General features: G+C 42.9%; 4 protein-coding genes across 6 annotated transcripts; 3 read left to right on the forward strand and 1 right to left on the reverse strand.

Annotated features, from left to right (window-relative positions):
* Positions 1 to 2,395: 2,395 nt before the first annotated feature.
* On the reverse strand, positions 2,396 to 8,016 carry RB195_013174 (uncharacterized protein; the record flags this gene model as incomplete). 2 transcript variants are annotated; one of them, XM_064202868.1, is made up of 13 exons in its annotated part: positions 2,396 to 2,498; positions 2,559 to 2,641; positions 2,700 to 2,801; positions 2,858 to 2,992; positions 3,137 to 3,212; positions 3,267 to 3,351; positions 4,385 to 4,662; positions 5,159 to 5,244; positions 5,299 to 5,437; positions 5,592 to 5,689; positions 6,720 to 6,862; positions 7,499 to 7,535; positions 7,999 to 8,016. In XM_064202868.1, the coding sequence occupies 13 exons, from the start codon at positions 8,014 to 8,016 to the stop codon at positions 2,396 to 2,398; spliced, it is 1,383 nt and encodes a 460-aa protein (XP_064058749.1). The 2 variants fall into 2 exon arrangements, with proteins under 2 accessions (XP_064058749.1, XP_064058750.1); XM_064202869.1 differs by lacking the exons at positions 7,499 to 7,535; positions 7,999 to 8,016 and adding an exon at positions 3,529 to 3,555 and having other exon boundaries at positions 6,720 to 6,893.
* Positions 7,942 to 11,093, forward strand: RB195_013175 (uncharacterized protein; the record flags this gene model as incomplete). The annotated part of the gene is made up of 3 exons (XM_064202870.1): positions 7,942 to 7,975; positions 8,945 to 9,000; positions 10,851 to 11,093. The coding sequence occupies 3 exons, from the start codon at positions 7,942 to 7,944 to the stop codon at positions 11,091 to 11,093; spliced, it is 333 nt and encodes a 110-aa protein (XP_064058751.1).
* A 12,618-nt stretch (positions 11,094 to 23,711) lies between these two features.
* Positions 23,712 to 25,631, forward strand: RB195_013176 (uncharacterized protein; the record flags this gene model as incomplete). 2 transcript variants are annotated; one of them, XM_064202871.1, is made up of 1 exon in its annotated part: positions 23,712 to 25,631. In XM_064202871.1, one exon carries the CDS (start codon positions 23,712 to 23,714, stop codon positions 25,629 to 25,631), a length of 1,920 nt encoding a protein of 639 aa, XP_064058752.1. The 2 variants fall into 2 exon arrangements, with proteins under 2 accessions (XP_064058752.1, XP_064058753.1); XM_064202872.1 differs by having other exon boundaries at positions 24,966 to 25,631.
* Positions 25,632 to 25,742: 111 nt separating this feature from the next.
* RB195_013177 (uncharacterized protein) lies at positions 25,743 to 26,834 on the forward strand (the record flags this gene model as incomplete). Its single annotated transcript, XM_064202873.1, has 1 exon — positions 25,743 to 26,834. The coding sequence occupies one exon, from the start codon at positions 25,743 to 25,745 to the stop codon at positions 26,832 to 26,834; it is 1,092 nt and encodes a 363-aa protein (XP_064058754.1).
* Between the last annotated feature and the right edge of the window lie 983 nt (positions 26,835 to 27,817).

A 27,817-nucleotide genomic window follows, 5' to 3' on the forward strand; every position in this document is an offset into this window, starting at 1 on the left:
ATTAAAGGCAGAGTAAGGGACAACAGGAACAGGAGAGCCATAGCAATTCACAAACAGTCACTCTACGTATTGATTGATTTCGACGATCATTTGACTCAAGACGTGACCTAACTGTATCGGTTCAAGAGACATTGTCAGAAAAGTAGAAAACTAATGAAATTATCTACAAAAGTACAACATTCCATGGGACGAAAAAGGTGGATCCTGGGAAGATCTAGTGGACCATTTTGGACTCAATCCCGACAGCTAATCTTCCCTACTCTTCTCGAAGAAGCGGAATGATCATTCGAGAAGTAAAAATTGATATGAGATTTGTTTACGTCTATGGTATAATGGATGAAAGTCAAGACTTCAGGAGTGTATTACTGCGCCACAATCACGAAGCTATATCCTTGCCTGATCTATTTGTAGAAGATGATCAAGCAATATATATTGAAGGCACATACCTTAGCAATAGACCTCATCAACAAAGAAACTACAGATGAGTGCGGTAATGTGATTTACACATAGCAAGAGCAGTTTTGGACCCACTATATATGGTCAGTGATTTATAAAAACACTGACTTGATCATCGGCTGGCCCCCGCAAGTCATTGTATAGGCCAACACGCGTTCCAAAACCTCAACGATTACGAATTCCAGTAAAACGCGTTGGCGCATCCCGAGTGGATTGATACGTCAGTGACTTTATCCTTTTATATATGGTCGAGAAATCAGCAAAACAAGTGAAGCCGCGAAACACAACATGTAATAGCATGACGGGATTTTCCGAAAACACAGAAGAAGAGCTCTCAGGAAAAATAATTTATCTCTACGAATTCGGAATCACCGCCGAAAACTGCCAAAAGAAGGAAGACGTCCACAAATGTTTCAAAGAATGTCCTCAAAGAATATTGTTCGACAACAATGTGGTTACAGCTCGATTATCACCAGCATACTACGAGTTCGAGTGCAGAGGGGATTCACGGGAAAGGCTAGCGATGGAATTGTAGATTGCGAGATCAGGGGTGGTCCCGCTCACCTCTCCCTAATCGTCCTTTACTTTTTACGAGGAACGTTAGAACGCTCCTCTATATATACGTTGTGGCCCCCTCAGCAACTTATTCATAGCTTGCACTTGAAGAAGCCGTCGAGGAGAACTCACTGGCTTTTGACTGCTGCGCAGCTGGATACGGTACGTGTACAAGTGTGGTGCGTTGTAACCGAAATCGTCGTGAAAAAAATGGAGACTTTCACGCCTTTTTTCACTATGATTAGAGAGAAATGAGCGAGACCACTCCTGATCCCGCACTCTACGACCCCGTATAGAGTTTGTCGATCGGAAATCCATACCACGTCAAATTCGTGTGCTGATGCTTTTAAGGAGAACGTGACAGAGTTGGACAACAACTACTCTGTAGTTATAAAACGACTGAAATCTCTACAACGAGCTCTTCTCAATAACTTCTAACACCAAAATGATATCTAAAACCGATGAAAAAAAAAACGCAGGCGAAGGTATCATAAAAACCTTCGACATTATACTTCAAATGGTAATTAACTATACGCACTATCCCATTGTGTGGAAAACGCATAAAAAAATCCCGTTACACATAGTTTTTACGCTTTTTTTGAGGAAGGGGCAGCTATGCTAAGTCCAGAAAAGAGAATCGTTTGAACTTTTATCCACAAAGCGAAGCTGATAAAAAGAAATACAGTCAACCAAATAAACTCAATTTTCGATCCCATTACGCCGAAGAGGGTCTTCTTCAGTAAAAAGCATCTTCGCGAAGACAAAAACATAGCTCGGGAACTTTATGATTACTTTTGTTCGTGTATTGTTTTTCACGTAGTGTTTTTCACCTCAGATTCGTGGGGTGATCCCCACGTTAAAGGCATCACTCCACGAATCTGAGGTGGTACGGATTTCAGGTGGAGTATTCGTATGCAGGATAGTAGATTATGGAGATGCGGGTGATTCCCTCTATTACTTCCTAATTGCCGTAAAAAACGGCCCGCAAGATGCGGCACATGCACAAGGCTGGCGCGCTCCAATCGAACTCCTTGTGGGAAATAGCGCGCCGGAACGCCCGAAGCCGTATCTTCCAGGCCGTTTTTTACGGCAATTAGGTAGAAATGGACGGAATCACCCCCCCCCCTCCCCTCTCCTTAATCTACGATCCCGTATACGAATACTCTATCTGAAATCCGCAGCACCTCAGATTCGTGGAGTGATGCCTTTAACGTAACGGATCATTTGCGTATACCACCTGCTTTTCATTCAAAAATAACTGCAGTAGAGCAAGTATAAAGTGAATAGCTATTAGAACTTTGATTCGCTGTTCAAACAAACATATGTAGCATTACAGAGAATTTATTTCCACCCACGAAGAAAATTTTGCAAATCTGATTGAATCTCAGAGAACACAAAGGCCTTCTTCGCATTTGTTTGTGTTAATAGTCGAACAACGCTTGCATTCAGGTCCCATCTTGTAGATTTGTTCTCCCTGAACACCACCGCTGAAAAAAATGATATTAGGAGCTTATTCCGATTTTTTCAGCACGTATTTGAAAACACACCTTTCGTATCGACAGATTGCATTAATAAAGTTAGGGCATTTGTAGGCGGCACAACCGACAGATTTATTGCTATCCCAAGCCATCTGAATGAGCAACGTAAAAATTTAATTGTGCTAAGTCCATTTCAGGAAAGTTACCTACCCTTGCCCAGTGTGAAACTCCATGATTGGCACGGAATTTGTTGAGATCCGCATTCTGATCCATTCCTTTGTTCTCGATTTCCAACCACCAACGATTTGGAGCCTGAATACTCGTAATTGAGAGCTTCTAATAAACTATCAAAGTATTGCTTCACATACCCTCGTTGCGATTACATCCATAGCGAGCGCTGTGTTCGGGAACGTGTAACGATTCTCAGAACTGTAACCAGAATCTGCATCCTTACACTGCATCGCATATTCGAAGGCGCTTTTCTCTAGGGCGCAGTTGTATGTCTATAAAACTGTCTATTATGATTGTCGACGGCCATTAACGGTTGTACTTCTTTCTTTTTTTTCTTTATATTACTCTTTACATTATTACTTGTATTACTTGAGTCTAACATAATTTTAACTCGGATATGTATTTGCTGAACGTACCAATTTGATCATTTTCGAAGCTTGACGTGCCGTTCCCCACGCTCCATTCTTTTGTGAACCTCGTGCAAGTCGTGATCTAAGAGAGCTTCTCAATTCTATCTCGGTCAAAAAATTCGGAAAAGTAGTATACCTGTGGTAGTTATGGCGTTCAAGGTAGATAGTCCTTATAGCGTCTGTGGATATGTGGGCATTGGTAGGACACATTGTTGTCTGTGCTTAAAATATAAGCATATAATATCCCCCGGAAGCATGTACTAAAAGAAAAATAAAAAATGTAAGAAATATTTATATTCTAGGAATAAAATTTATGAGCAATAATAGGGCTGAGTACTAAGTATAAATAACTGCTAGTTTCTTAAAGAAAACCATTCCATTCCAAATCTCGGTCCCACCTGATTTGATGTAATTTGAATCAGGTACTATGAATGATAGAATGGATTGAGGTAATTTTAGTTGGATGTATTTGCGACGTGGTCACGTAAATCGAAGGAAACAACTCCGAATTTCTCAAATGTCACTAGTCAGAAGAAGTACAGAGGAACGTTCTTCTAGAAATTAAAAAGAAAATTTGTGTGGTATTGGAAACCTGTGGTAGATTTTCCTCTGAAACTTTCAAAAATTAATCAACAGTTGCAGTTTTCACTGAAGCAGGATAGCAAAAATTACATTCATAGAGCTTCTGCGGGAATATGCGCTAAATATTTTGAATTACATTGAGATGGTAGATGCCGTTTTTAGCGGAAATAGGCCCCGGCAAATATGTAGCATCGTTGGACAAATTTATTGGGAATTTGAGCGGAAGAGGAGACTTGGTTGATATTCTTAATTCGCTGGTAGAGTAGAACTTCCATGTCTTGTGCAGCTTTTTGCAGTTTTTCTCCTTCTAGACATACTGATTTATGCTGTCCAACAATCTCCAAGTCCTCTCTTCTTGACACCTCAACATTTGATAGTGTATTTATGTTTTCTTGTTATGACAACGAGGTTTAGGTGAAACTTTTTTATTGGCCTGACGTTTCGACTTTCGCCTTGGTGACAATCTTTAAGAACGCGGTGGTTTACCAACCCCGCTAGTCGGTGAAACTGGCCTTTGAAAAAGACGAGTTTGTCGAAACGTCAGGCCAATAAAAAAGTTTCACCTAATAATTTGTGTGAATCTCAGACCGTGATGTGTAGTGATTGTAAATTCTGTTCTTCTTTTTCCCCCTAATTTCTTTGTTCAAGGGACAATACGTAACCCGGATGTACCTGGAGGTACCGTTGATGCAGCAGCTGCTGTAGTTGCTGCTGCCGCTGTAGTTGCTGCTGCCGCTGTAGTTGCTGCTGCCGCTGTAGTTGCTGCTGCCGCTGTAGTTGCTGCTGCCGCTGTTGTCGCTGGCGCCGGCGTTGTTGTTGCAGTTGATATGTTGATATATCCGGCAAGACAAACGGTATTACTGCATTTCGATCCAGCGTACGTCGTACATTCATCAGGTCTCGAACAACCGTTGCCGGTTTCATAGATTGGCTGATCCTTCTCAGTACCCCTGGAAAATATGAATAAATTATATTATCAATGTTATCCGGAGAAATATTGCAAATGAAGCGGTGATCCTAAAATTATCCCGAAATTATCATTGATATCCGACCAGAATTTTGAAAAGTAGTTCCTTCTTTCGCAGCAGTGAAGCTTTAGAATTTCATGAACAATAAAGTATTTTTCAGGGAAAATTCTTCCTGAATGGGGAGCTTGGTACCTTGCTGGACACAATTGTAATAATAAAAGAAAGAAAAAACGCCTTATGCCAATTATCACTGTATCTTCAAACTATGAAATCGTTGATTACAAATCTTAGAATGTAAAGATTAGGCTACTTCCGTAATTTTTTTCTACATTCTTTTACACATTTTTGGAAGGTGTTCGTGGATTGACTCTAGATCACAATATTCACACCTAACTGGATATATGAGCTATATGGAAGAATAAAATCTCTTGATTAGGCTTGGAATCTTTCTGAAAATGGCTGCAAATATCAGACTTACTTGGCAAAAATAAGGCAAGCCATATAGAGCTGGTTACCGCACATTTTCTGAGCGCATCCAAGTTTGGTGGCCTTTCCGTGAGCAAACTAAAATCGTTCAGTTCACCTAATAATTCCATTCCAAAAATACAACAATTTTACCTTTGCAATTTTTTCGAATTTGGAATCGCCATCGTAGATTGGCGGGTTTGCTGGGGCACCCACTGTTTTCGCATCGCACCAACCTACCACCTGTGTCTTAAGGAACGTCAGTCGATCGCATGTTTTACTCGCGTCGGCACTGAAACCATTCCCACATAATCTTTCTGACCTCTCATTTTTTTTTGAGAAAAAAAGACTAAAATATTTTGAAATTGCACAGAGTAGAAGTTCTCTAAATTATGATAGGACTATCAAAGGCCTGAAGTCTTAAGTCGATTTGAGGACATTCTTACCTGCTTATAACAAGCGCCGCATTATCTGGCTCCTTCACATCAAGTGAACATTGTTCAACAAGCGCTTGTGCCTCTTCCTCCAGTTTGCAATCCCAGTACTGAAAATTGGAATTTCACAAATTTTAACTTAGACTATCCATGTTTTCCAAAAATTGTGCAAAAACAGTCAGAGTGGGGAGTGACTCATCGCTGCTCTAATTGAAGTGCACGTTTGATTGCAAAACATCCATGGAACACAAAACACGTTCTCGAGTGGCAAAAAGCTTTCCCATTTGAGAAGGCGATAGTTCATCCAATCGATGGGTCATTAGTGGAAGTTATCATCTAGCGATGATGGTCACTTATCGTGACCTCACTGCAACTCAAGTAGTTTATGGGCGTGGCCCGCTTATGCTAGCTGTAGCTTGGTATGCTTCACCAGACTTCGCCTTCATTGCTCACGTGTGATCGTCTAGTTGTGGCAATAAACATTCACTGAACCACCTATTTATTCAGTGGAACGATTCGGGCAAAGACCCAAGAGTCTCAGCACCCCACACAGAAGTGAATATTTGAGATAGTCGGAGCCTAAAACCTAAGCATTACACTTCGAGTATCTATGACATGTAGATTAAAGGTGCTAAGAGCAAAAAGAAGGACACAGCTGGAGCTAATAATGCTGGGAACAAAACGGGGCAGTGGAGCGTAGCGGTTGCGATCGAAAGGAGATTCCAGCTAGCACCACTCAGCGCTGGTCCCGTCTCGATCCAAACCGCTAGGACCAGCACTACTCTCCAATCGCAGCCGGTCAATCGCAATTGCATCGTGCCTCTTCTTTTGGCTACATGCAAATGAAGCGACAAAGAGTCAAAATCGTCTGGGTAAGCAGTGCATGGAGGTCTCTTCGTCTATCCAAAAGTACTAGTCTATGAAATTTGAAAAAATTGCTTTTTTTTCAAGCTACCGGCTGAAATTAAGCAATAGGTTCGCAAGAACCGAATCACATGGAGCTCTTTTCTCTAATTTATTAATCCAGTTTTTTTTTCATCTAGACCAAATTCTTTCTGTTGTTGATTTTCTTCAGAATTTGATTTGAATTCGATTTTTTTTTCTTTTTGATGGAGCAGAGTAACAAAGGAACATACTCACCAGCCTATAGATGTTCTGACCTCGAGGCCACTTCGTGGATTGCGCCAACGCTCCATTAGCGATATCTCTTCTCAAGTTGTTGATATTGTTATGATATCTCTGTCTTATATCGTTTGTCGATTTGAAGTTCCAGCACTGGTAATCTGAGATGGGAACTGGGTTAGTTAATGACATCGCTCCGATTTTTTTTTGCTGTGTTCAGTTCTCAAAGGCAGCATACCATGAATCTGAGGTGGTGCGGATTTCAGGTGGAGTATCCGTAGAGGGGGTCGCAGATTATGGAGACGGGGTAGTTCCGCTCATCTCTCCCTTCATCACTGCAAACAGCCGCCTACAGAATGCTGTTTTGTACGACGCTATCTATTGCAACACTCCTCCTCTTGCGCCGCTTCCGCTCTGCGACTCGTCGAAAATCAATTCGGACTGCTCCGATAGGCAGTAGGGGACGATATGGGTGCAAGGGTGGAGCGTTGCAATAGATGGCGTCGTACAAAACAGCATTCTGGAGGCGGCTGTTTGCATTGATACAGGGAGAGATGAGCGGAACTACCCGCATCTCCATAATCTACGACCCCGTATACGGATACTCCACCTGAAAGCCGTACCTCCTCAGATTCGTGGTATGCTGCCTTTAAATGAATACACTATGCTGTTGTAACGTTGCCAGTAATATTTGAGGGGTGGATGGAGTGCAGTCGGTGAGAGGATCCGTCTCTACTACAGTAAGTTCTAATCGTCACTGATTACTTGCATTAACTATTGAAATAAGGAAACATTACCTGTGGCAGCAAATGCAGAAGAGAAGAAAGCAAGAGCCTGAAAATTAATTCAATTCAGTAAGAAATCATACCATCGTCAAAGGAGTGCTGGTGGGACCTTAGTTTCTAGTATATTCTCAGAAAAATGCAGAAGAACAGCTCTCTGCAAATCTGAACACCGAGATAGCCTTCTGTCAGCAGAACGTGTCACATGGCTACTAACAGTACTGAATCTTGGGCTCAACCTTTACAAAAGTGAGGTTTTTAGGGAGCGATGATGTTCAGAGGCGGTGTTTTGTGCTGGTCTGAATGGCAACGGTGAGAGATTTCGTCCCTTCTCTAATTTATGTACGCAGAAGAGCACAAATAGATTAGGGGAAGGGTGTGAGTTGCTGCGGACGCGTGGCGGTCGCCCGGGCCAAAGCAAATGTTGACGACTGTAGCACCCAGTACTGCAGCCAGTCATGAGTGAACCGAAGCGATCAACGCTAAGCAAGGGTGAGTGAGAAGGAGGAACTCACCACAAACAAGAAGTTCATTGTCGTTGTTCGTGACAACTCAACTTCGGTGGGCCTTTTATGCAAATGAAATTGTAGAAATCCACGTATTCCCCAGATCCAAACAATAGGTTCCACACTAATCTACATTTCAAGCATTTTTGAGCTACTAGCTGGCAATGAATGGAATGAATGAAGTTACTAGATGAAAAAAGTGGATTTTTTTTAGCAACTTTACGCGATCCAGACGATATCCGTATAGTGCCACGTCAATTCCGTAGGCAGCTTGCTAAAAAAAATGTATGGAATTTAGTTTGAAAAAAGTAGTGAAAGTCTCGGTCACGTAATTTTTTTCAGACCTTGCAATATCAAAAGTATGAACGACAATGCCACGTTGCCGTTCGATGTCTGATTCAGTGAAATTTTCACTACAATAAAGTACAAATGATGTAGTAGTAACATCGGTCATGTGACGCCTTCAAATTCAATCCAGAATCGTTCGAGGTTCGTGAACACGTACTCAGTTCTCTACAATGGCTTAGTAGAGTCAACCGTTGTTGTCAGGTCAGTATTTTTAGACTTCCACCGAAGTTTCGATTTCAGAGGAATGAAATGTTCTCTTGCCACCGGAGAGTTTAGAGTTATAAACCGTATGTTCGGAGCTGGATCTTCTACCATCGTGCTATATCTGTCCACAGTTTAATTACTCAGAAGAAACCAGTACCCAACAATTCGAACGGGAAATCAAAACTATGAAATTGCCTGCCTAATTTAGTCCATAATTCCAGAGAGATCAATTCATTCTCGTAAAAAAAAATCGAGCTGATCGAGTTCACCTCATAAAGAAACCAATCTATGTACGTACCATTTAGGACCAGTTCATTGTTTGACCTACGAAGAAACTACCATTCAGTGGTGAGTGGTAAAGTCGGGTCAGAACTCGGTGCAGTTGCATAAGCGGCTGCTTCAGATCGTGGCGAAGTGGCGCGGTTGAGCTGGCGGCTACGAGCGACTGTGATTGCAAAGGTGAGCGAAGCTGGTGAAGGTCCTACCGCCTCGATCGAAGTATTAGGTCGTTTTAGTCGGTCGAGCCGATCATACTTCTAGGAGCGAAGTAATTTTCATGGAGAAGTTTCTAGAAAAAAGGCGAAACGTGGTAAAGGTAGCCTTCAAAAAGTTCACTACCGCATCTCCTTAAAAGTCATTGATCTGCAGAATCGATCGTTATGATTTTGTGGAGCGTCCGTGATCACTGCACTGATAGGATTAACAGTGCAACCCTGTATTGTGTAATAGATTAAATTCTGACACATTTGTCGAACTCCAAGTAATTACTGTGGTCCACATAAGAACACATGTTAGAGAGAGGAAGGGGTTTATATCAGCATCTTGGGGCTTTGTACTTTTCCCCGTTATTCTCTCCTGTATTTCTCCTCATTTCAAGAGAAAGACGGTACAACTCACCGATGAGATTTTCTTCTTTACCTTCTCTGAAATTCAGGTCTCTATGTAACCAACAATCTTATCAAATTCAATGACCTCATTTTCTCACCTCAAGTGTCAGGATAGGTATAGAAACAAACCAAGAATCCACTTCGAATCAACTACCCGTTAAATGGGAAGTTCGAATATTTTTGAGAAAGTACAGCTAGATAAACTGCAGCGTCAACGCTACATACTGTCTGTTTGACTGCGAAAATATGGAAATCGAGACATCTGCCCCCGAATAATCACCTCAAAGGCATCACCCCACGAATCTGAGGCAGTACGGATTTCAGATGGAGTATTCGTATACGGCACAGTTAATTATGGAGAGAGGGTGATTCCGTCCATTTCTTCCTAACTGCCGTAAAAAGCGGCCCAGACGATACGGCTTCAAGCGATCCGGCGCGCTATTTTCTACAACGAGTTTGATTGGAGCGCGCCAGCCTTGTGCACGCGCCGCGTCTTCCGGGCCGTTTTTTACGGCTATTAGGAAGAAATGGACGGAGTCACATTTCTCTCCATAATCTACTATCCGTATACGAATACTCCACCAGAAATCCGTACCACCTCAGATTCGTGGGGTGATGCTTTTAACATTAGAATCTCGTACAGGCACAATACCTCTTGCAGTACCGTATATGCAGATACAGCATATGCATACTGTATACAACTACCCTGGAACATGTGGTGAATAACTTGAGTGAAATCGTACGCACAGCACCACAGCGTACAGTACACATAACCTAGTTCCCGGAAAATTTCGTTACGTCGTAGAAGGTGCCACACTCTTTTCAGCATGAAAGAAATAAAGTTCGCATAGAACGTATTGCAAGATAACGATGCTGCACGTCCTCGTAAGGCGTGCGCAGAGCTCTCTCTCTCGCTCTGCAGTATTTGGAAAACTCGTCGAAACTCTTTTAATTTTGTTTTCTTTTGCGTTTCCACTATTCTTTCGTATTCAAAGTCTTTACCCATTAGTTTTATCCTCCGTTTTGCTCCGAAGATCCCTCTAAATTCTTAGCCTGTAAGGGTTCAATTTTTGTCCCACTTTCTCTCTATATAGTCGTGCACGATTAACGTTCCTTATAATTGGAATGATAGTAAATTCCCAGAAGCTGTTTCACAAATAGCCAAGTTACCCAAAAAAGCAGAGAAATTTCTGCGAACTGAAATCTTTGAAGAGATCCCAGGAATTAGGAGGAACTATGGAACTCGTGAAAAAGGGTGTTACGACAATGAAAAGTGCACATCGTGCGCAAAATAAAAACGAGACAGAAATTAGATCCCAACGAACTATAATTTCAGAGGCATCCTAGGAATAAAGCAAACGATAAAACTAATGGAAAAAGCCACCGCTGAGACCGTGTTTTCCTATCCACGAACTATTATAGGAAAAACTACCGAGAATTCATACAAAGAAAGAAGAAACGGGTCCGGAGAGTCACCACACTGGGAAGAGAGCTGAGTGCAAGCCTTCACCGGGATCGAGTCGCTCGGAGAACGTTTCACGCCGATTGTATTTGCATATAAAAGCACCAGCACAAAAAAAAATGAATGAGAAAAAGGATTCGCGTTCGAGCTCACTTAAGAATACTACGGGTATTCCTCCCAGCCTTCACATAGAACAAAATTGAGCTTTGATCCTATTTCGAATTGTTTGATACTCGAATGATGAGAGGGACCGGCTCTTCGACCCATCCATTCGACCCTGGCAGATTTCTATAGATTTTCACGAACTTCGAACTGTATAACTCCAGGATCATAAAGATGATGTGTGAAACTGTAGAACTGCAACAAAAATCGATAACCATTCATCGTGTGCATAGTGGCATAGAAGTAATATCAAAACAATACCATCTATGTACAGTTAATTGAACACATATCATCCAACAAGGAACGACAACGTATTCCCGACCACTCCACCACCTGCAGCTCGCGCTGATCGGCTCCCGGGCCTGATTGTAACGGCCAGAATAGTGGAACTGGTACTGAAAATAGCCGGTTCTTCTGCGTTTAGTAATACTGTACTAACGAACCAGTTCAGCAGTTGTTTGGGCAATTTTTCGCGTGGTTACAGACAATTAGAAATTAAGGAAGTCAGACTATAAAGAGAAATCGGATGACCGGGATTGCTAATGATTGATGCAAGAAAAGAAGCGAAATAAGATGGTCTCGATTATTCATTTTTATTTTGGGCGACCGGTTAGAATTAGATGTTCGCAGACGCAGCTCCATACACACATGTAAGAGGTACTACAGTTAAAGGCATCACCCCACGAATCTGAGGTGGTGCAGATTTCAGGTGGAGTATTCGTATACGGGATGGGAGACTACGGAGAGGGGGGTGATTCCGTTTATTTCTTGCTAATTGCCGTAAAAAACGGCCCGGAAGATGCGGCACCGCACAAGGATGGCGCGCTCCAGTCGAACTCCCTGTAGAAAATAGTGCGCCAAAACACCTGAAGCCGTATCTTCCGGGCCGTTTTTTTACGGCAATTAGGAAGAAATTGACGGAATCACCCCCCTCTCCGTAGTCTCCCATCCCGTATACGAATACTCCACCAGAAATCCGTACCACCTCAGATTCGTGGGATGATGCCTTTAAGCCGAATGTAATCCAAGCAACTGAGACGCAAAAAAAACACTTCTACGAAGATATACAGTTATTTGATAAGATTCTGATTGTTTCTGTCTCCACTTCTACTTCTATTTTGTGCTGCAATCGTGTCAATACATCCTGATATTCAGATGCAATTGCGTATGCATAATTTCGGATATTTCTGGCTATATTTTTCCATATGAACGTGTAGTACACAAGTATGTGTACGTCACAATGTCTTTGAAGGAGTCTATGTTCACCTATTTCAAAAATTGCTTGCACCTCTTATCCAATAAAACTTTATGAATCCTTTAAACTCCTTTCAACATAGTTTTATCGCTTCGTTTCTGTCAGTTCTCTGCACGAAATCAACATGATTGGTTAGGTGTATGAGTGGCGATATTAGGTGCCATACATGTCTGTGAGGCCCGTGTCAGGCGTTGGATGCCAATTTTATTTAGATGTGCAGAGAAAATGCCTAGAAAATTAAAGAAGAAATACAGCATAACACCGATCAGTGGAACATTTTGTAAAGAATCTCTTGTATTCGTTGTCTCTTGTATTTGTATTTGAAGGATGGGCGGCAACACTCACTCACTTCAAAACCCCGTTACGGTAGATGAGCTACCATGCTGCTGCTGACGCTGTCAGGACACGCGCGGTGCAATTATCAACGGTCATTAGCCTCCAGGATATGCGGTGGCACATCGTACGTGTACCTTTTGATCGTCCTCTTCAAAAAAGTAGGAAAGAAACTTATGAGACAACTTATCACTACGCTTCCACCGGCTTTGTTCTTATGGTATGTTAAAGATGGATCTATAACTACGCTTGTAATTCACTATTGAAGTAGACATGAACTATACAGGAAAGATTTCACAATCTGCCCACTAAAGTGAAAATTGTGGATATAATCTCACAGATCGGCACTCTGTGATCAACTTCAATCTTATGACCGCTCCCTCCACCGTACACTTAAAGGCATCACCCCACGAATATGAGGTGGTGCAGATTTCAGGTGGAGTATTCGTATACAGGATGGAAGACTACGGAGAGGGGGGTGATTCCGTCCATTTCTTCCTAATTGCCGTAAAAGACGGCCCGGAAGATACGGCTTCATTCGTTTTGGCGCACCATTTTGTACAAGAGGTTCGATTGGAGCGCGCCAGTCTTGCGCGGCGCCGCATCTTGCGGGCCGTTTTTTACGGCAATTAGCAAGAAATGGACGAAATCACCTCCCTCTCCGTAGTCTCCCATCCCGTATACGAATACTCCACCTGAAATCTGCACCACTTCAGATTCGTGGGGTGATGCCTTTAAAGGTCATCTCGCTTTTTTTTTGATAGCACTTCGATGACACTGGTGAACGGAACCATCGCAGGAGTGAGTGACCCGTCAAGAATATCAACAGCTCATGAATTCCATTGCGAAAGTAGGTATAAAATGTGTTTGAAGGTGAATAAAGGAAATACAAACTGGAAAGGAAGCAGACGGATCAATTATATGAATAAAAGCGAAGTGAAAAAAGTGCATTCGAGTTAATGTGAAAATACAAATCTTTGAGGAAATAGTACTTGGATTCAGAAATACGCATGTACTCTAGCAACACAAGAGGAGGAGCAAACACATATTTTTCTTTTTTTTTCTTTTTCATTGCGTATCTTCTAAGGGGTAGTTACTTTCTTCACAACTTTCCATCGTCTGCAACTTTGGTCCTGTCAATCAACCATCAACAAAAGGTAGCATTTTCTCTGCGACTGAACACTATGACAAATCAACAACATGCATTTTGAAAAGTGCAATTCTCTGCCTGCAAATGAATTCGCAATGCCCTACAACAAAGAGGAAGTGGACTAGATTCCACAAAACAGTTTCATCGTTTCCCTTTGTCGACATTTTTACAGCCCTATAAGGTTCAATCTGTTCCGATCTTGGAACATAACGATTTAGACTGTTTATGCTACTATGTTATCCCTTTCTCGTCGGATCACATTTGGAGGAACCCGCTCTCCTGTGGGTCTATTCCTGCTCTTGTTGCCTTTTGCGCCGCAAATAGCTTTGAATTCTGAATATCTGTTCGACTAAGTTTGATAAACATTGCCCCCTAAAGCAATAATTAGTTTCTATATCCTCTTATCATGCCCCTCGCTACCTCACGTGCACAATATTTGATGCATCGGCTGAATCAAGTGCCACTAGTTCTGGGACGTCATCATGAAAGTGGTTCTTGGTTCTCCACAGAAAACCTGTGGCGTGCAGAACTCCACATACTTGTGGACATTCTCTCATTTTACTAAAGAGAGTGCAACACAGATGGTCAGAGAATGTTTGAAGAATATTTGACTTCAATCATCCTTACAGAAGGTACTTTAATAACTATTAAACAAAGCAAAAATTCTTTCTTGTGCAAATAATCCCAACAAACGGGAGATGTCATAATGGCCACGGATAGCTGTCTGCTCAAATTATGCCGTGTAGCTGTGATAGGACCATTTCGATACAATCAGAGAATGAAAAAAAAAAAGTTGATATATAAAACACGCAGACCAAGACAGATGAAGCTTTCTACACTTTGGGGGGATGAAGAGAAATTTCTAGAATTCTGGGCAATTTATGAAGTAGAGGTACATCGAAACAGAGTACTCAATACAGTAAAGAAAATGCTTCTTCTCGAAATCTCCGAGGAAGAGCGGAAAAGTCCATTAAAGGGACACAGCTGATTCCTCAGATCTGCAAATAGATGGTTGACATCGTAAAAAAAATGGTAATAAACAAGTAAATAGAACAAAGGTTCTGCAGGTCGATCCTCCAAGTGCAAGGAATAATGTTGGGAATCGCAGATACGTCTTAATCTTGTTCTAAAGGTGTTTAAGAGAATAAGAATGTTGTTTAATCAGATGGTATCGACGGATCAGGATATGCACTATATGCAAATGCTTTTTCCCCTGCCAAGTATGCATATCCAAAGCCTATGCTTTACAAGAACATCCGAGAGCGCAACAAGTCAGCCAAATCGATTGCGCTTTAGCAACAAACCATGGAAGACTGCCCACTGGTGAAATAACAGTTATTAGCGTTGAACTGCGAAGTCACATCTCAAATTACGTCAGTCAAGAAGAACAGACGTCGAATGTGCATACTGAAGATCCAATTCAATGCGATTCTTTCGTGAAAGTCGATTCTACTGCAATTCTAGAATGATCAAGTAGCGCTCATGACTGTCGAAGAGTTCTAATATTTTTCGATAATGGTGCAAAGGGAGCCATAGTAATCGAACACACTGCAGAGCAATTTGGACTTTTGAAGCAAAAAACAGAAGTATGCGCAATTTCTGCAATTGCAATTGGTCTCATATGCCATCGTGACTGCTACGTGGCGCTTTTCATTCAGTGAACTTTTCCACTAAACTGTTGTGTGGGGATACATTGCTAGCATTAATTATACTCTTCTGAAGCCTTCAAATCCAGTTCAGAATCGTTTGAGGCTCCAAGCACGTGTGCAGACTCTATGGCGCAGGTTTAGCGCAGTCGGTGAGAGGTTCCGCTGTATACACGATCGATCGGAGGTTCGAGTCCTCCCCAGTGCTCACCAAACTTTTCTTCCCTCCGATGTCGATAAATTGATATAAGACTTGTCCGGGAGGATAAAAACACTGAGTTGAGACATCGGCTAGCCCCCGCAAGTCATTGTATAAGCCAGTTACACGTTCGTAAACATCGTTCGATTCGATTCTGTAATGAGAGAACGTACCAGGTCAGTGTTTTTATCCTTCTACAGCTGTAGTACCAATTTATTGACATCGGAGGAATAGATGTCATAATTAAGATTTGTGGGAGGTAATTCCACGATTCTTACGTGGTCATCGAGACCACACCTAACCAGACTGGCCTTTATCGAGCCTTTCTTAGGTCATCGGTTATGAAAGGTAAGCAGAAAGTGGATGACTCGCAGAACGTCAATTTCTGCTTACTTTTTCGAAACCGACGACCTGAGTAAGGCGATAAGGGTCATTTTGGTTAGGTGTGGTCTTGATGACCAAGTGAGAGTTGTGTAAGTACCTCTCACAAATCTCAAGAAGCAGTTAATCCGAAACAAAATGTACGATCGCATTTGCCTGACTCCAAACTGTGTAAGGTGTCCTCTCGGTAAGGCGGGTGATGCTTGCCCTTGGTATAGTTTATTTAATTTCGCGCAAAACATGCGTGGAACAACGTATTGACGAAACAGGGCGTCCTCTTTGTGTTCGTATTAAAGAACATCTGGAAGGGATGAAATATTCAAACGCAGCAATCCCTCTCGAAGCTGTCGTAGAAAATGTCCTGAAAATGCTCCTTTCTGCATATCTGCTACGGTCCTGCCGTAGGGACTTGAAATTGTGGGTTGTTGAACTTTGGAGGCGTTTTGGATAAACGCTAAAAGTCCAAAGATGAACAGAAAGGAAGAATGCATAGCCGTGACCAACGAGTTGACTCTGTATCAAGACCTTTGCGGGTTGTGATCTACGTGGCCATATGCTGGTCGCATCCTAATTAGTCTTAGCGGAACGATTTTATTACGCGGAGGTCCGCTAATATCAACGCGCCTGCTCAGGTAAGCAGAACGATTTGGGCTCTTTTGGTTTCGATTTTGGGATGTAGCATCTCATAGAATGATGACTGGATCTGGGTGAGGCATTTGAGAGGAAATATTTCAAATGATCTGACTTTCCAGGCTCTGACGGGGGAGAAGACGCCGAAACGTTAGCCGTAATAAGTTTAGTTAGCATTATTTAACAGTTGATGCAGAAACTATGGATTTATCTGCCTACCAAATTGTTCATTTATTCCATGACTTGGAAGGCGTCCATCCGTTTTCATGACGAAATTCAAGCTGATCAAGTTCACCTCAAAAAAAGAGCAACAGATGTACGCGCCAATTAGGACCTGTTTGATTGTACTGACCTACGAACAACCTCCAATTCGGTGATATGTGTTAGTTACTTGCCTAAAGGCATCACCCCACGAATCTGAGGTGGTGCAGATTTCAGGTGGAGTATTCGTATACAGGATGAGAGACTACGGAGAGGGGAGTGATTCCGTCCATTTCTTCCTAATTGCTGTAAAAAACGGCCTGGAAGATACGGTTTCATTCGTTTTGGCGCGCCATTTTGTACAAGAGGTTCGATTGGAGCGCGCCAGTCTTGTGTCTCGCATCTTGCGGCAAGAAATGGACGGAATCACCTCCCTCTCCGTAGTCTCCCATCCCGTATACGAATACTCCACCTGAAATCTGCACCACCTCAGATTCATGGGGTGATGCCTTTAACAAAGCACTCATTGCCTCTGACATGCTTCCGAGGAAGAAAAATGAGAAAAAATGATGTAGGCTCCCAAAAAGTTCTTTACTGCATCTCTTTCAGTCAAAAATACGAGCTCTCCAAAAAACCACTCTGATTCATTTCTCTGAACTCTCTGAACTCTTCTCTGAACTCTGAGTGGTTTTTTTTTGGAGAGCTCGTGACCATGTCACTGATATATGTAGAAATTCAAACTTTGTAATATGTTATAGATAAATTCTCGCACATTAACCGGATTTCGAAAAAGCAGATGAATCACAATCAGAGAATCCACACAAATTGTGGTCAGTAGTCTCCACAAACATTTTTGCTACTAGGAATGAGCTCAACTTCTCGCTGTCGGGAAAGGAAACGTATATTGCGGAAATGAAGTGATCTACAGCGCCATGCTCCGCTCACTTTTCTCTTGCTAGTCAGTCCTATATTTATCCCCATCTCAAAATAAAAACCGCACACTCTATTTGTAATTCTAATGGAAATTCCTAAAGTAATTATTAATTATTTACTTTGCTTTTGAATGCTCCTCAAACTACGATGCCAAGATTCAAAGAAAGTCGAACTTGGAACTTGATCCTCAAACTCTTTGCACAGTAGTATTTTTACGTGCTTTTCACGTCACAAATATGGCATCCATGTCTTTCAACTTTAGGATTTTGTGCAGTTAATGTAGAAAAAAACTACTAGCCGTACGACTGACAGACTCAGTGGATCTAAGGCTAAAACCAAACAAGAACAAGTGGTGAATCTTAGTTGAAACCGTTCAGCCAGTCGCGCAGCATGAAAAATGGATCCACTACGAAAACGCAAAAAGCAGAAAATCGTGAGGTAGGCATCAACTTCAAAGGCCATGCCGAACATTCACAGCAAGGAGCTGATGCTGCGGATCTGGTGTTATCAGCTAGAAGTGATCTACTATGAACTACTCCTACCTTACAAAGCCACTGGGGAACATTACCAACAACAATTGATGCAACTGAGACGGGCATTAAAGCTCAAACGACCCCAATATGCCAAAAGACATGACAAGGTGATCTTTTAGCAGACAACGCTTTCGGACAACTCTCGGTTAAATGTTGCAAAAATCGTCAAAGAAACTTTGGAGGCGCTTCAATAGGAGCTCCTGTCCCACCCGCTGCATTCACCAGACATTGCTCCTTCCGACTGTTTCGGTCGATGACTCGTGGCCTAGCCGAACAGCACTTCACTTCTAACGATGAAGACAAAAATTGGATCGATTTTTGGATAGTCACAAAAGACGACGATTTTTTTTCAACATATGCTCTCTAAATCCGTATGCTGTTATAAAGATGGAGAAAAGTCGTAGCTAATTATGAAAATATTTTGAATAAAATACATTTACACAATTTCTCGGAATAAAGGTTCAAAGTTACAAAAAAAAACCCTAAAACTTATTTGTGCCCACAATAAAACGAAAACGAACGTTAGTCTCATTCCGAATTGTTTGAGACCCCGGGGAAGGGTAAGGAAGCCCGGCTCTCCATTTCATCCATTCTAACATGCTCAATTTCTGGACATCCTTATTAAATTCGAATCGTAGAAGTCTAGTATGATCTGTATATCAGGAAATGCGCTCAACTTCAAAGATCAATAACCATTCATTGTGTTCACTAACCCAATATCAATACAATATCATGTATGTACAACTAATTGAATACATATCATCCAACAAGGAACGATAATGTGTTTCCGATCACTCCACCACCTGCGGCCCACGCTGATCCTGTCCCAAGCGGATTGTAATAGCCAGGATTGTAGTACTGGTACTGAAAATAATAGGTTCTTGTGATCACACTAAAAAAAACAGTTTGATGGTTAATTGAGCGATTTTCTTAGCATGGTTAGGAATGCAGACAATTACAAATTAGTAGACGTTATATGTAGAGAAACAGCATCATTGTTATTGCTAAGGAATGATGGAAGAAGAGAAAATAAGGTGATTTCAACCTTTCATTTTGGACGACTGGTTAGAATTAGAACGAGTTAAACAAAAAACAGCTCAATTTACACTTGTGTAACAACAAGTACTAAAGATAGTTAAGTCGAATGTAATTCAAACAACTATGGCGCATATCATACTTTCTTATTCTTATCATACTTTCATAAGAATTACGGTTATTTAGTAAAATTCGGGCTACGGTTCTTATAATTATTTCCATTTTGTTCTGCAGTCGGGTCGAAACTACCTGAATCCCGGTGCATTTGCTTCAGTGACTGTGTTCAAGGCCATTTGTGTTCGACGCAGTGAAGTGGCAGATTGGGATCGTTATGGAACCATCGTCAACTTCACCCGCACTGCAGTGATGGGTGGAACTAGCAAAGGTCCCAACTCAATCGGCATGATTAGCTCCGTCGCGTCATTGAGCGCAGCTAATCGCGCAACAGCACTAAGATCTAATTCGTTTTGATCGGACTATATCCCACTGTTCCTCCCAGTGACCTGTGTTGATCTATATGTGATGTGCATCCATATGTAATTTGCTGAAAACTCACAAATTGAATATTCGAAAAGGGTGAACGCAGAAGACGTGAACGCTCGACTGTCGGTCTAGTTCAAATTTCTTGTGCCGCTCGCTTCGCTTGTTCTCAGTCATCAATGAAAACTTGAAATAGGGCTCCTCACCGTATACTTCTGCCACAGGATTAAAAGTATTTTCTTCTAACAAGATCTTTCTTTTCCAAAGAAATATTGGTTTTACATCTACATTCCTTCTATAAGCCCACGATTTGAAAGAATCAAAGTATCGGACGACGCTCATCTCATCTTTCTATCCTGCAATTTACTTAGGATGATGTTCCAACGTGAAACGACGTGAACATCATCGTTACTTACTTACTTAGATGCTTAGATGGCCCGTCTTCACTGGACGTACGGGCCCCAGCATCTCTTCCTCTTGTTTCGTTCCCTCGCCATTGTCATCCAAGATGTTCTCAAGTTTCGTGAGCTCTCAGCTGGTCCATCTGTGTAGCGAACACGTCACCCCATCTCGTATGAGACGAGAACATCATCGTTATACTGATATAAATATGGGTCATACTTCAGACGACATAAACTATTAGCTACTATTTAAGCAGCTGTCTGAATGCGGTAACAATTTTTGAAGAGAAGATTTGGGAAACATTACAGTGGTAACCAACATTAAACATAAACAGTAAACAGTAACAGTAGAGTACAGTAAAGCTGCCTGCAAAGTTCAGAGCCGCGGAGGCGAGCGGTTTGGTGGCTCTGCTATTTTGGTAGTTATTGAGCGCACTACTGTGAATAGTCAATAACCACCAAAGCCGCAGAGCCAATAAACCGCACGCTCGCGCGGCTCTGAACTCTGAGGGCAGCCTGAGAGTAAATACACGAAGGAGTAGCAGAATAGGGCGTTACGAAAGCACTTGTGACGGTCTTGAAACGGTTCACAACGTCTCACTACTCACAACTTTTTAGTTCTTTTTTTGACACACCTGCCTGGAAACGTTGCACGCTGTTCGTGTACCAGCGACCTCGTCATGGAATTCATAATGCCCACTTTATCTCGTTGATCCCATTTTCTGACGCCGTCTTTCGCAACATCCCGATGTTATAAGCCCCATCCCACCCAATTTTACTTTATTCTGACTCCAGCGCTCTAATCGTACGTCATGGAATTCGTAGTGCCCACTTTATCGTCCTCTATCGCTGACACTCCAGTTCAACGCTGTTGGATACTGGTCTATACGCTGTTGGTCTCAATGTTATCCGGAATTGCGAAAAACTCACACCTATAGTCGAGTCAAAACGACATAAAGCTCACTGTGCGCTCGAAGCGGCGCGGTGAATACAGCGGTTGGAATCGAAGTGGGACCATCGCGAACTGCAGCAATGAACGGTGATAGCGAGGGTCCTCACTTGATCCTAACCGCTGAGCTCCACCGCACCGCCTCGAGCGCAGCTGGTTACGCAACTGCAACGTGCTTTATGTGGTTCTGACTCGACACAACATCTCAAAAACTACAACTGCTTACTTTTTTTGCGAAACTGCTTGAAAACGAATAAGACTGCTATTATATAGCATGATCTTCACGTTGGAGCTGTACAGTTTGACATAGTAGTTAGAACACATAGTGCCACAATGTTAATCGATTAGGAGACTTCATCGCTTTTGACACTCGTTCATTGGTTCGTAACTTTGTGTATTTCGGCACCATCGCATTCTGAAGGATTAAAAATTATATCCTCTAGCACTATCTTTAGCCATAGTTAAAGGCATCACTCCACGAATCTGAGGTGGTACGGATTTTACGGATTTCAGGTGGAATATTCGTATATGGGATTGTAGATTATGGAGAGAGGGGTGATCCCGTCCATTTCTTCGTAAAAATTGCCGTAAAAAGATATATACGGCCCGGAAGATACGGTTTCATTCGTTTTGGCGCACCATTTTGTGCAAGAGGTTCGATTGGAGCGCGCCAGTCTTGTGCGGCGCCGCATCTTCCGGGCCGTTTTTTACGGCAATTAGGAAGAAATGGACGGAATCGCCCTCCTCTCCATAATCTACTATCCCTTATAAGAATACTCCACCTGAAATCCGTACCACCACAGAATCGTGGAGTGATGCCGTTAAGGTCTGCATCTGATTTAGAAACGTGCTAGCATTCATCGGACGTGCTGTAATGGTAAACATAACTACTGCCAACTGTTTCTGGTTCATATAGAAATACAAGAAGGTTACGAAGCAACGGGGTCAAAAGCGACGGACACGTCACCGCTCACGTCTCCTCCCACCTGTCTTTTCGATCGTGCCCGACCATTCGTTGCAATTGAATTGCTGACGGAAAATTCATCCATCTTCGCATCAGATGGGACGATATCTTTCTTAAACAGGAATACTCCCGCATTAAGCTACTAGTAGCAAAAATAATAGTTATAATAAATCAGTTATACATGTCCTATGTAGTTGCGGGGATTTTTGATGAAATTCTCTAGAAAATTATACCAGAAATAAAATTTTGAATGTTATTTTTAAGGCGGTGCATCCAAAAAGTAACAATTTATACCAATCCAATTCTTCGAATCAATTTCTCCTCCTGATGACTTCATTCATTTTGAAGTGACGTATTTTTGTTTATAGTAGGCGCAGATGATCACGTTTATCAAAGATCAGCGTTGGTTGAATGTCACACCCTATTTATGGTGGTGTAGATGAAGCTCATTGCAGCTGCGTAAGCGGTTGCGGTGGAGTGTAGCGGTTAACACCAAGGAGGAGAGCCTTGCTGGCACCACCGGCACTAGAGTTTGGGTTGGTCCCAATACGATCCCAACTGTTAGCTTTTCGAACGCAGCCGCTTGTGCAATTGTAACGGCTTTCAGGTCGCATTGACCAGAACTTTCTAAAAAATCAGCGTTCCGAAAAGCAACATCAGGAGCTACAGGAGACATTTACAGCTGATTTAGGGAAAAATGGAGTTGGGAGTGGCATCCAAAAAGTGGTCGTAATGACTAATTAAGCAGTTGGAATCGCTGAGCAGGGTTGGCTGATTAATCAGCTACATAAGTTAGCTGTGTTATCATAATTATCTTATCGTTGTATCACCTTATTTTCCCGTCAAAATTCGAAATGACAGCTCTCTATGCCTCTATATGAAAGCCTAACAGCCGAAAAAAGCCGAATCAACAGGAATCCGGCATTCATTTGCACAACGGGAAAAATGGCTTCTACTATTCTGCTGACTCTTCCTGATTAACTCTGACTACTATTTTTGTCCAAGGTTGCATGGAAGTTCAAAGAAGATTTCGACGAATGGCTTTTGGTTTACTGTGGAGAGAGCGACTGCGCCCCAACAATGGAAATCCCCGTAAGCCGCGAAGCAGGCGAACGCAAGCGGTGAAGAAGCACGCCGCAAGTTCGTTTTCAATGCTACAAACGCCGGAAGTAATTACTCCGTGAAGTAGTTGTGCTCATTAATGTATTTCCTTAATCAACCAACCCTGTTTAGTGACTCACACCTTAGGCAACCTCCTTAGGTAGCCACCATTTTCGAGCAGCCCACCAACTTCCTTTTCCCTCTGATTGACAACAACAATTATTATTTATGCTTGTGGTTTGCACAAAGGTGCATGGCTTTTAAAGCGCGCATGAGAAATAATAGTAATATAATAATAATGGTAATAATGACGATAATAATAATGATAATAATAATAATAGTAATAATGGGGCCGCGTATACGAGTCTGATTGCTACCTGCACATGGTGGCCCTGCTTTAACTAAACGCAATCAGGCGTTCCAGTGTACGCATTGGGAACGTACGAGCTATATAACCTGCACTGTTATATGGCGAAAGCTTCCCATACATTGCAAAAAGGTGCTGTCGTCCAGCACACCGCCAAAGCCCATGACCTGAAAGGTCAACTGCCTGAAGGGAGCATGGAATCTTTGGCAACAAACATTCGTTTCGTGACGCTGAACTGCCGAACACTATCGAGTGAACTCCAACAAGCCGCTCTATCCATACTTCTGCGATATCTCTGTGTGCCTTTTGCTGCATTGCAGGAAACACGCATGAGAGATCGGCCCGTCATCAGCATCGAAAATTACACCATATACTGCGGCGATGCTGATGAGAACAAAGTAGGTGGCTGCGCGATAGCTGTGAGGAACGATTACAAGAACCTGGTGGAGGAATTTGGCTCAACGTCGTCTAGGTGCGCCTTTATACGACTGCGGGATCGCGGAGGACGTAAACTCTGGATCGTAAGTGCTCACGCACCTACGGAAACCGCTGAGGACAACAGTAAGGACGCCTTCTATGATGAACTCAATGCGTTGATGTCTAAAATACCAAGCCAGCAGGTGGTCATTGTCGGAATCGACGCAAATGCAAAGATGGGACTCGAACAGCAATCCGATGTGCTAGGAAAATGGTACTATGCAGCGGAGCGCACGTCGGACAACGGTGACCGTCTGGTCGACTTGTGCGAACAGACGGGCCTCATCATCGCTTCCACGTTTAAGAGGAATCATCGACGCCATCAGCTCACGTGGCAGGGGTCAACCCTTTTAATGCCTGAAGAGCAGCGCAAGCGGAAGATGAGGACTCTTAAACTTCAGCTCGACTACGTTCTGGCGAGGAACATTCCTCAGTCAGATATCCGAAAATTTAGAGCTGTTTGGGACGTCGCGTTCGACTCTGACCACCGTCCAGTTCTTCTCAGCTTCAAGATACGGTTCCACAAGAGAAACCGAGGAGTTCCTCCTCAACCGAAAATCGACATGGCAGGTCTGAAAGACGATGAATGCAGAACAAAATTCCGCCAACGTGTGTCTATTCATGTTGGAGTACGGACCAGGAAGAAGCTTAGCGATGCGGATTCCTTCACAAAGTGCATCCAGGACGCTGCAAGGGAAACGCTCCCGGTTCTATTGCCGCGGAAGAAGTTTGCCTTTTCATCTGCGGAAACAAAATCCACATACAATTCTGTATGTGTCGCGCACAGCGCTGGTGACTTCAACCAGGAAAAGCGTTTTAGAAGGAAGCTGCGTCGTCAACTGCAACAAGACCGCGATAACGAGTGGACGTCAAGAGCGATGGAGTTTGAGAAGGCGTGGGAGGACAGGAACCCGCGGAAAGCCTACGCTCTACTAAAACAGTATAGCGGCAAAATGAAAAGATGTTCCCATGTCCTCAACACTGCTAATGGGGTAGCTGTCGGTGAAGCAACCCTTCCAATTTGGAAGGAACACTTCAAGACCTTGCTGAACCGGCCAGCACCGTCAGCTCCTGAACTCGAACACGTTCATAGACCGACATATGCGGTTAACGAGGAGCCACCGACCGAGTCGGAGGTCTTGGTCTGTACTCAAAAAATGAAGAATGGAAAATCTGGTGGAGACGACGGGATTAGCGCAGAAATGCTAAAATATCTTCCTCCGTCTGGGATTCGTGAGATGACAAAGATCATCCGTTCAACATGGATAAGCGAAAGGATACCTGATTCGTGGAGACACGCTATCATAATTCCCCTCCACAAGAAGTTATCCGTCACGGACCCAAGGAATTATCGAGGAACCTCTTTGCTGGGTGTTATGTACAAGGTACTGGAGCGCATTATCCTGGACCGACTCATTAAACATCGCGAAGAAACAACGCGGGACGAGCAAGCTGGCTTTCGTCCTGGCCGATCTACGATTGACCAGGTGTTCATCGTCGGGAGAGTGATCGAAATCTGGCAGCGGTATTCGAAGCCAATGTAACTAGCGTTTCTGGACTTTGAAGCCGCGTTCGACCCTCCTCACCGAGGCCGTCTTCTGAACGCGCTTCGCGCCGATGGAGTACCAGGAAAGTTCGTTCGCTTGCTTGATGACATGAATCAACGAACAACTGCTGCAGTTCGAACACCAGCCGGATGTACAACACCGTTTGAAGTGGTAACTGGAGTAAGACAAGGGGCAGTGGCAGGACCTTTCCTGTTCAATTTCGCAATCGACGACATTATGCGAAGAACAGTCGACCAGTGTCCTGCTGACATTGTCTTAGCACCATCAGGGTACCCCTTGACTGACCTCGAGTACGCCGACGATGTTGTTATATTCGCGGAAAGCAGTACGAAACTTCAACATGTTGTCAACCTTGTATCGAAACTGGCTGCAGCCTATGGACTACGCCTACGCCCTGATAAATGCAAGCAGATGTGGATCTCTTCGAGACCACGAACGGGAATCAGGGTGGACGGACAACCGATAGAACTCGTCGATGAGTTCTGTTACCTAGGCTGTACGCTGAAGAACGATGGCAGCTACGAGAGAGATGTTCAGCAAAGGTGCGCTAAGGCCACTTCTGCATTTAACTCCTTAACGAAATGCCTGTGGTCGACCCCCATCACCAACGAAGTCAAGCTGCGAGTCTACCTATCCGCAATTCGCCCCATCATGATGTACGGATCGGAGACTTGGGCAGCACCATCAACGGTTATGGAGAGGCTTGACTGCACGGAACGAAAGCTGCTACTTGGCTACTTTTGGCCTAGGGTATGTCACAATGAAGATCTTTACGCAGAAATTGATGTGGTATACCGGCGGATGACACGTGGAAAACATCAACATCTTGCACCGCCATCGAAAGTGGCTAAAGTAAATCGTCTTCGCTTCTTTGGTCATATATTAAGGAGACCGGCAGATCGCCTTGTTCAACGAGTTTTGAGGAGTTCGTCGGGTTCGAGCTGGAAGAAGCTACCTGGCCGAAAACGGAAGTTCTGGACTGACGTGGTGAAAGAGGACCTGAGGACACTCGGCGTGGAGAGGCAGTTCAGGCGAGACGTAAGGTTTCGCAGAGTATGGAATAGCGACGAATGGATTGATTCTGTGCAAGCTCTCGCAGAAGATCGAGAAGGTTGGGCAGAGCTGTGTTCAAGGACGGCACACCTCGGCGAAGATGCGGGTAATCGCGTCAGGCGATGACATCAGCCCGCCGATTAAGTCAAGTCAATAGTAATAATAATAATAATAATGCAGAAAGAAATACGTGCAAGGACCAGTTCTCCTCTTCTCATTCCAAAGGAAGAATTCCAGTACTTCAAAGAGATCAAACAAGCATTACCTTCATGTCCAATAATGGAGAAATTTAACTCGCTCTCACATCTTGTTCATTTTATTCGAATTCACATTCAAACATTCATTCGATAATAAAAGAGCAAAAACGAACCGGATATGGATATGGGTAGTAGTATGGTGGTGGAGGGATAGGTGGCGGTGGCGGCATGAAATCTAAAAGAACGCGATACCCACGTGAAAATCACAAATTTCAATTATCAACTAAAGAGAAACGCTGAGCTTACTGTAGAAAATCCCTGCACAGATGAGAATTGGTAAAGTGAGTAGTAAGAATAGTCGAAGCATCTGCATCTACAGTAGATAGGAATTACAGTATGTATACAGAGGATACAGAAGGATCCAAGGCGGAACCACGGAGCTGGCTGGGAAAATTTTCAACACGTGATCAAAAGGTGATGAAATACATCTTTCTAGCATCAGCATAGAATTAGATCTTCGTTCACGATTTTCTTTTTTCTTTGACACTTGAGCTTCATTTAAAAAAAACCCGTACAATAAAGTGAAAATAAAGTTCAATGAATTTGGAGAAGGATGAGGGACTAGTTCTCGCCCTTGTTTCATAGTACTGTTTATGAATTAACCCTTTGCACCTACAGTCTAGTCAGGCACGTGGAACACCAGCAACTCCAGCACTTCTTCGTTACAAATCCTATCCTAATCTCGAGTCATATATTTTTTTAAAAAAAAAGCAGGTAATATAGTTATTGAAGTACTGTTTATTTGTTGTAAACACCATTACTAGCTAATTTTAGCTTATAAAATGATAACAAAATAAATTGTTTATATTTTAAAGGCATCATCCCACGAATCTAAGATGGTACGGATTTCAG

This window comes from Necator americanus, chromosome V, assembly GCF_031761385.1.
Source record: "Necator americanus strain Aroian chromosome V, whole genome shotgun sequence".
NCBI classification, from domain to species: domain Eukaryota; kingdom Metazoa; phylum Nematoda; class Chromadorea; order Rhabditida; family Ancylostomatidae; genus Necator; species Necator americanus.